Source organism: Belonocnema kinseyi, chromosome 5 (genome assembly GCF_010883055.1).
Source record: "Belonocnema kinseyi isolate 2016_QV_RU_SX_M_011 chromosome 5, B_treatae_v1, whole genome shotgun sequence".
Classification (NCBI taxonomy): Eukaryota; Metazoa; Arthropoda; class Insecta; order Hymenoptera; family Cynipidae; genus Belonocnema; species Belonocnema kinseyi.
This window is the reverse complement of record NC_046661.1, coordinates 13,697,645-13,707,429: the sequence shown is the minus strand read 5'-3', so window position 1 is coordinate 13,707,429 and position 9,785 is coordinate 13,697,645. Positions and strand designations below refer to the sequence as shown.

Genomic DNA, 9,785 nt, shown 5'->3' with positions numbered 1-9,785 from the left:
CCTTGAAGCTATTTATATTTTCTGAGTCTTCGTCCAGTCTATGCTGAACTTCGTAGACTTCTCTCCAAAATACTTCGACCTCTTCTGGTTTGGGTGGGCGTTTGACAGTAACTGGAGGGTCTTGGAAGAGTCGAGATGGGTCAGAGAGAAACTGTTGATTTTCTCTGACCCACCTCTCCCTCCGCTCTAAGTTTCTCTTAGCGTCAGATAGTATACGTATTCTCTCAACAATATGCTGCCTGATGATCAGCAGCTTTGACTTGTTAAGTGTGTAATAACGGGTCCGGAGTTCGCGCGCGAACTTTCAAACCTTGGCGGTAAAATTCCTGCCAGATGGGATGTAGTCAATCACACACTGAATGCGGGACGCGTACTGTCCTGCCTAGCCTATCTTTATGACAAGTTGATGCATTCGTCTTTTGGTCTTATGATCAGCCGTTGGTTTTGTTTTACGGTACGCATCGGCCAAAGCTCTCGCTGCATTATACACACAATAATTGATAGCCCAGAGGTCCGATTCACCGGAAAAATGTCCACGAAGCTCGTCATCCATTTCAGCCAGATCTTTAGGCTTGAAAGAAACCTTGATGTTGATGTTTCTCCGGGTCGTAAAGCATCGCTCTTCATCTATTGGATGCCTGCCCGCGGTTGGTCTTAGTATCGCCTCTCTTTCTTTATTTCCGGCTTGTTCTAGCTGTGGTAGAATAGGCGTTCCGCTTACATAGCCCCTTTTACGGAGTAGTTCAGCATGGTTTCGCAGACGTTGCTGCGAAAAGTGCGATAGCTCCAGGTGTTTCTCGCAGCACAGAGCATGCAGCCGTGCTATGTAACCCCGTTCACGGCCCACACTCGCATCGTAGCACTCTAGCAAGTCGTGATTCAGTTGCTCCGCCCACCCAAAGGTCGCGAGATCCCGCCGATCCATCGCATTGAATCCATTTTTATTGGCTCCCCCAGCTCTAGAGTGGTATTTGAGGTTGCGTCGTTTTTTCAGCTCTGTCATTCTGAAAATTTGGGAATCATTTGTGAAATAAACTTTCTCGATTGCCTACAAACAAGGTTAGTTGCGGGACATAGCTGATATGTTTACTTTTAAGTCAAAAGTTTTCGGCCAAAATATTGTGTAGTTTGGAAGTAACGCTCGGGAGAATTGTAACATACATAACCTCGCAATATACACACACGTTTTTAGCAAAATCAAAATTTTTGGAAATAACCCACAAAAAAAGTGTGCACGGAGTCCGTTAACATGTTCACTATAATTCCCCAGATTTTTAAGACAAAATATTTAATAATCTAGGGAAAAAGCCGGGGAAATCTAACACTGATAAAATTTACACTAATCCCTAAGTGCCATGCAAATTAATAAAATTTAACCAAGTAGCATTTTTTTAATTAACCGACAAAAAAGTGTACAGGGGCGTCCGTTAGCATGTTCGTTATCATTTCCTAAATTTTTAAGACAAAATATTCATTATCATAGAAAAAAGGCCGGAGAAACCTAAAACTTGTAAAGTCGATAATTTTCTAAGTAGAACATGCCCTTAATTATATATTTAAAACGCTCAGTGCTCAGAAAACTTCCAGTTTGAGTGGTTCAATTTGCAATTTAGTCTTGCATACCTTAAATAAAAAGTTTCAACTTGAGGCAGTTCAAAATATTTGTTAAATTAAAAATACAATTATCAATTCAGAATGGGAGACCAATATTATATTACGCTACTGAATGACCTCTCATGAATTCATAGCCGAAAGGATTATATGTATCTTAAGAATTTAGCTATTATCTGAAACGGGATCGAATTGAAGGAAACCCGATAATTTCGTGCGCATTCATTAACGAAAAAGAGAGGGTATTAACGGATCTGATGGATGGAGAGACCGAAACGATACGAGGACTGATCGAGGAAGTGCACTCTTCGGTCAGCACCGCTACGAGCAGCTGCTTTTGCGGGAACACGTAAACGAGCTCGGTACTCGTTCGAGAAGAATAGATAGTTTTCTGTAGGTCTCAAATGTATTATTATTTCCAGCAATAAATTTCCAGGATTTAGCAGAAGAATAATATCTTTGATTAAAAAAAAACATAATTATGTTTACAAAAAAAAAAAAAGAATTTTAGATTATTTTAAATTGTGCAAGTGTTTTGACAGATTTTTAAAATTAAAAGCATCAATTTTTGAGGACAATGGACAAAAGTCCTTATTCAACCCGTTTTAATTCGGGACATTAAGAACCTAGTCGATAAAGTTAAAAAATAATTACGAATACTTTTAATTAATCGAAATCTGTGCCAATGATAAAATTTTCATTTGTCAGTGTTCTACCGATTTTAAGAAATCTGAGTAGGATTTTCAACCCGTAGTAATTCGGGTGATAATTCCAAAAAGAAATTCTCGATTGTAGAATGCAATAAAATCAAATAAAAACGATTCACTAATTTAAATGTGTAGTTTTTAGAATTCTAGGAAAATCGGATGAAATCCCAGATTAAGATCAAAAATTCATAACAATGAGGAATTTTATTAGGCTTACAAAAAGTAAAAACAATTAAATTTAAGAAATTAAATCCTGGACAGTCAGAAGGAAATCAGTCAGGGTTATACGTTTAGGACTAAACAGAGGGATTTCTTAAATATAAAAAAACCTAAATGATTAAGCCGAAGGTTTTAATTTGAAGTTTGAGGAAACGTTATATTCACTTTTAAAAACAGAACTTCTCCTTTCACTTTTTGGATCCCACATCCTCGTTTTTATAATAATAAAACATTCAAAAATTAATTTAAAGTTGGAGTCTCTAATAAAATCTTTACTTTCAGATTTTATACTCTATCAAGAGTGGTGCCGACGCAAATATTCGGAACCAATTTCCTGAACAGAGTAAATTAAATCCGTCGAGAAACCGAACAGTTTTAGATATATTTCTATAACTGCGATTTAGCGACACAATTGAATTAATAAACAATTAGAGTTTTTATTTTTAAAATATAATTTTACTGAACAACAAATGTGTTGGAAAGATAAATAACGTCTTAAAAGTAAAATTATGTTACAAGCTTAAAAAACTTAAATTTTGAGTTTTACGGACTGGTCTAATTTTCTTTTAACCAGATAATAATTCCACTTTTTCGATATTAGTGACTACCTTGCGAATACCAGAAAGATTTTAGTTTTGCGTCAATTATTAGTGATAGAAGTGAAGTGATACTCTAAGGGTTACTGAATATAACATCACCGACATTGATGTAAATTTACTGTTCAATTTAAAAACAATTTTATTCGTCATTTAATGTACTTATATTTCAATAAACTAAAAATTTAGAAAGATCAATTAATAAAGTTTTTTTATTGTAAGATGAATTTATGTGTTGATAGTGAAGGAAAATTAAAAATTGAGACCTCTTTCTGACAAAATAATTTGTATAATTTGTTTCGGCACTAGCATCGTCCAAAAATCATAACATTTTGACGGTGTCCGTCTGTCTGGTTACCTGAATGTTGTAACTACACTAACTTTTGAAAGGTTTGTCGAGTCGATTCAGCCTTTGACACACTTCTTAAAGTTCCCAAAATGAAGGTTAATTTTGATCAGCAGATATTTTCAAACAAAATTAAAAAATGTAAAGAATTTTCAAAATTAAAAAAAAAATGGTTAATTTGAGATTTTTTGTAAAAGCTTCTTACAGATGGGTAGAAGACTTGCAAATGTTCCGAACAAGATTTTCAATTTCGATAAAAATTAGAAAAGTTATATACTTTTGAAAATGTTCAGTTTAGAGATTTTTCAAAATTTGAAAAAAAATTTTTATAAATGCAGGAAATTTGTGTAAAATTTTCTGGTGCACGATAAAAATAATTCCAAATTATCCTAATAAAGTTTTTAAATTCGATAAAAATTAAAAGTTATTTAAGAGATCCGTAAGTTTAAAGCGTTGTTTTTAGTAGATTTAAACAAGATTAAAAAATTCTCTTGATTACGTTTTAAGAACCTTTTCTAAAAACAACCCGAAACAAATTTCAGTCCCAATTTATGACTGTAATTCCTCAGAACTTTAAATCACAGTTTTCGATTTAAGATATAATATTTATGACATTTGAAAAATTTAGTTGAAGTGTACGCTTGAAACCTACAAAAACGAGCGTGAGAATGTACCCGCGCGCCCAGGGCGCGCTTAAAATGGGCGCAAAGCGCCGCACATGTCATGAAAATGTTCCCACGCAGCGGGCACATATTTTAATCTCAATCGATTTAAAAACTTATAACCATTTATAAAATGTTCAATATAATAAAGAATCCAAGAGCGCATAATACAAAATAACAATTTTACTTCTTTTAATGATATAAAATACACTTTTTTATTTTTATCGTGTATCTGATTTCATATTTTCAATATAAAATACTATTAGTACATGTTCATCGGGGCACAACTTTCGTCTGGTAAGAATGATTTACAATGTGTTTATTTACTTTTTTCATAATATATACTGTTTCAAATCTATGTTATTCAAACAAATTAAATAATTGTCTTTAAATAATTCCAGCTATACGAAAGTGCTGCCATCACGTGGCAAATTCCAAGTACACGATTGGAAATGCAAAATGCTCAATCGCTGTCATCGTTTTGTCAAAATTAAGAAACATAATTTGGAACGATTCTATCGTTTCTTATCGATCTCAATTGATTATTTCTAGAAGGGTTAACCATGAACAAATGTGAGAGGTCGAAGCTTTCCAAGAAAATTGACATAGGTTCATTAAACCCTTTTTCAATGACAAATAATTATGGAAAATCATTAAAACTATGCAGTTATCTGGTACGTATGTGAAGCGTACCAAATTTAGAGCTGAATATGGATGAAAATAATGTACTAAGGTGATAATAAATTTATATCAAATTTCTTTATGAGGTGGTAGGTAACCTGGAGAAATGTTTAAGGACATACGATACTTAGAACATTATCGATTTTACGAGTTTTGGTTTCCCCTGCTTTTTTCCTAGGATAATAAATATTTTGTCTTAAAAATTTGGGACATAATAGCGAACATGCCAACAGACGTCCTCGTGCTCTTTTTTTGTGGGTTCCCTACCGATAGAAATTGAGTATTCTCTAGCGAAATAGCCTGGCCCATTTGAGACTATAAGCAGAGTCGATTTAAAACAATTGAGTCTCGAAGATAGTCTGAGAGATTTGGTTCTTTTCAAGGTCCTTTTAGTAGTCCTTTTAAGAGTGGTGCGACGGTAATATAATGTTCCTTTTGTATTCGTCACGTACCGGGCAGGCAGAGTTATTTACAGTAGTTGGCCTCGTTAATCCTACTCTCCGTTTTTAAATTTCTCTTCAAATTATTAACACTTTTTTTTAATTGATGAATTTTCTCATTATACTTATTTATAATTATAACTTATATGCTAAAATACCATTTTCTAGTTGAATCAAAAAATGTTGTCTTTTTGGCGTATCTCATTCCATTTACGATAAACGTCGTATTAATTCCAATTTTAAGCACTTAAAAAAAAAGTTAGATATCTGAAATCATCGGAACCCGTAGACTTCGAATTATTATGTTTTAGGCTGTTAACTATGAAATTAAAAAATCTATTTCTAAATTTTAATCCGAAGCTTAAGAAAGGACCCTTGAGTGTCGGCTACTCTATTGAGATAACCTCTCTGCTTGTTATTTATGAACCAAATCTTATTTCAATTTCAGCCTCTCTTCTTGTTATTTATGATCGTATTTTTATTTAAATTCCGGAAAGGACATTTCAAAGCCTTTGAAACGTTTAAAAGAACTACCTGGACCTTTGAATATATATACCTGAGTGCCTGCGGAGAATTTCTCTGAGCTTCTCTGACCATTAACAATCTTTAGATTTCTTTCAGTAGGGATTAGCCTAAAAATTAAATTCTTGGCAGGGTTGATGCAACTATTGGCATGGATAGCCCCAACTATTGGCACCTCAGCCATATGAAGATGAAATGGTGAAGCAATCAGATTAAACTAAACTTTAATAGTATCACTAAGAAGTGGATAGTGAAGAGAAACGTTGTTTATCAATTATTTTTCATTTATAAACAAATAGTCTGGCTTAAATGACTTAAGTATCAGCATCTATCTAGTTCAAATTCAGAGGTCATGATCCTCGGCTTCTTTTGACTGCTTCAGCAGAATTAGTAGAATCGTTTTTTTTTCGAAAATTGATTTTCATTTTTATTACTTTCTGTAGCTTTCAATTTCTTTCTTCTAGTCACTCCTTTAGCAGAATCAATATGATCGATAATTTTTGAAGATTGATTTCTTTTAGTTCATAGTCTTTCTGGTTTCTAACTTTTTTCTATTTCTATCCTCTTGGGCTTTTTCTGAAATTTCATTTCGCCGTTTGGTTTTTAGCTTCGTTGGCCTTAGCTTTATTTTTTTTCTATTGATTTTCCCTAATTCATAATCTCGCCATGCCTGCGATGTTAAAGCATAGATGCCTTTTGCCTTCCGTTTTATTTTGGGGTTAGAGAAAAACGCAAATCACCATGAATATTTCCGTTTTTTTACACATTTTAAAGTCATTTCTTGGACGTATTAGGTTGAAATCACTTTTCGTCTCAAATCTGCAGAATAGTGTAATGTTTCATCAATTGCATGCTACCCTGAAAACTGGTTACAAAACGCCTTATTTTCTCTCTAGACTATTCAAATCAGCCTTATTATTATTTAACACATTTTCAGAAGTGTTAAAAATTACATCCGTGGTTCTTTTTCTATATTTGATCAGGCAGTAATTTTGTTGGACAAACTAGTTGTGAGAGATAAATTAAACTGATTTGTGGTTAAGTCTAAATCGCTAAGGTGCGAATTTACTCTTATTTCTGAATAACACATATCAATAAATATAATTACTTACTTAATTATTTTAAGTACATCTCCAGTAATTTACTTAAAAATATTGTTTTGACCTTTAATTTGGTCTTTCATTCTGAATTTTACAAAACAAAAAAGAGACATAACCGTACTTTTTCCCCTTTCCAATAATAGAAATCATTGCAAGAACATACAATCCAATTCTTGACAGGGGGGGGGGGGGGGGGGGGGGGGGGGGTCAATAATTACATACAGTGCTTTAGATTGATAATTCATTGGCACCCCCTATTATTTATTAAATAAATTATAGTTAAATCTTAGTTATTTTTTTATTAACAATTTTAAGATTTCCTCAAAATGTGCTAAAAAGAAAACAGTCACTTTCGATAATTATAACGTTGCTAGGGGTAAATTGAAAACTGCAATTATCTAAAGATTTTCTTTAGCTAACCTGAAAATCCTTGGCAGCCTGGAAATAGGGCTAAATTTTGTAATTTCAAAACACATAAGTTATTGATTAATATAAGATCAATACATATTACTATGAAAAAATATCTGCACTATTTAAAAAAAAAAAATAAAAAAACAGTTTGCTATTTATCTCTATTATCTTATTATTTCATAAAATCTAGAGAAGGGTGCCAAAAGTGTGTAGAGGGGAGGGCGAGAATTGGCGCTCATACCCTAGCATCTCCGAATTCAGTTTTAACAAATTCAAAAAAAAAAAAAAAAAAGCCGAGGTAAATATACCAGATTGACCACACACGACAAAGTATCATATGCCTTTAACCCTTACAGGTCACCTTATTTTGGTATAACGTTGAGGTGCTCATGGGGTAGTTGAATACCCCAGCCGTAATTTTTAATTGCTTTGAAGGTTTTTAATATTTTGGCGTGAACTTTTGTTGGGCATTCAATTAAGTGTCTGGTTATAAGATAATTTTACTTGTTAAATTATTTTTAATTTTAAGAAATTTAAGAAAAAAATTAAAAACTGAAGAACAAACTTCGTAAATTTCAATATAGTGTCAGGGCGCTAACGAGCAGGTTCACCCGGCGATGAGTCATTCTTTTACCTCTTTTTTTTAGATTAAGAGTTAACCATACAAAAAAGTGTAAGGACCTTTAAGTCCATGTGATGAGTATAACAGCTGATCAAGTCTACCCTAAGATCAATATTTTTTCACCCATATTGAAAAATAAAAGTTTAAATAACGGTGAAATTTTGTTCGGGAAATGTTAATAAATATCAAAGGATCGTTTGTGGCCTTGCAAAGAGTTAGAGGAAGAAAAATGTTTATTTATGCAAATAATGATTATCGACGGACACATTTAGGTTTTACAGCAGAAGTTTGACTTTTATTTTTCTCTGACAGTAATCATGCAATCTATTTTACCCACAGACCCCTAGAAGTTCGAAGTCGTCTACTCACTGCGCTAGTGCTGCTTTGACACAGCTGATACCAGAATGATACATATCTCAGATCAAATATGTTTATTTGCTTTTCAAGTGCAAAAATTAGTTTTAGCATTACTTGTGCATAATGTTCGTGAGCGATTTTTGTCATTTTGCCACACTTTGATAAATATAAACCTCATAACTAGCCCATTGACAACATTGGAAATTGCCTGCAGGGTTTGACGACAGCACGGTCGGTATTTCTCCAAAATAGTAATTAAAAACAAACTTTTTCCAATATTATAATTATTTAGGACCAGAGACACATTCTTGCATGCCTTCTATTTATCGTGCCTAATTTTTAAGACGATATCTCATTCCGTGTGGGCGTAAGTTTGGAAAGAAAATTTCCAAGTGTTTTTTTCAAAAAAAAATTTTCTCAACCTTTCCACCGGAACAAAGCAGACATGGACCTTACTACATCCTCTTTCATTTCCCAAACTTTCAGAGCGATGCCTCATTTCGTTTAGACGTAAGTTGGGAAAGAAAAATTGAAGACCAGGTTTGGTCACGTGACCCTCTCGTCACATGGCCTTACTTGGGCATGATAAGATGCTCAACACTTTCCTACTCAACTATTTTTCGCGAAAACTAAAATTTTTCATCAAAATCAAGAGGGACTTCCAAAATATATTTTTTGTTGCTATTTTGCATTGCTATAAAAAACCTAAGGTTGAAATTTACTGACATTTTTTTCAACTACTCATTAATTTTTCTTAAAAGAATTTCGTTACTTATACTCACTAGGTGGGAATCAGAAGTAACTTGATACAAGTTACCAAACTGAATATTCTAAAAAATACTCTGTCCTCGGTAATTTTATATAAAGCAATTTTGTATATCGAATTGTTTAATCCCCTAATTTCACTTTGGGAATGAGAAACAGCCATTTCCATAATTATTTATAGAAATTACCATACACAATTCCACAAAAAAAGGAGATAACACGCTCACAGCGTAAAAAACGTATTAACCATAATACATTACTTACGTTTTGGACTGCTCATTATCATATACTACATGGCAGTAATACATTAGGTCATGATGTATTAGAGAAAGGTGTGCTGCCTTGGAAGACGAATTTTCGCTCGGTTCTGCGCACTTCCAAAACGTCGCCATATTGAGGAATCCACTAATCTGATGAATTTGCGCGAAATCAAATTTCAAAGCAAGGAAAATAAAGTAATATTTTTCTATTCGCTCGAAACTTGCAGAAAAAATATATAAGTCGTTTTGTTAATCTTAAATATGAACTTTATTAGAAAATTTTTCAACTATAGAATGTATACAAATGGCATAATGAAAAATATGTCAACTGCAATCGTTCAAAAACCATGCCGTCAATGTGAATGAAACTGTTTTTAGTAGAACGGAATTTCGTGAATGAAAATGAGACTAAATATATTTTTTAAACGAATTTATTTCAAAAATATATATATAAAACAAAAAAAGTTATCAATATACTTTTTGAAC

The 9,785-nt window shown here is 33.0% G+C and overlaps 1 protein-coding gene across 2 annotated transcripts in view; it reads right to left on the bottom strand.

Moving 5' to 3' along the window:
* Positions 1-9,318, bottom strand: part of LOC117172634 (probable dolichyl pyrophosphate Glc1Man9GlcNAc2 alpha-1,3-glucosyltransferase) — a 209,493-nt gene extending 200,175 nt beyond the window's left edge. For both annotated transcript variants that reach the window (XM_033360740.1, XM_033360741.1), the window contains exon 1: positions 9,057-9,318. In XM_033360740.1, coding sequence (XP_033216631.1) covers positions 9,057-9,208 — 152 coding nt within the window. In that variant the 5' untranslated portion in view covers positions 9,209-9,318. The remainder of the gene's footprint in view (positions 1-9,056) is intronic.
* Between the last annotated feature and the right edge of the window lie 467 nt (positions 9,319-9,785).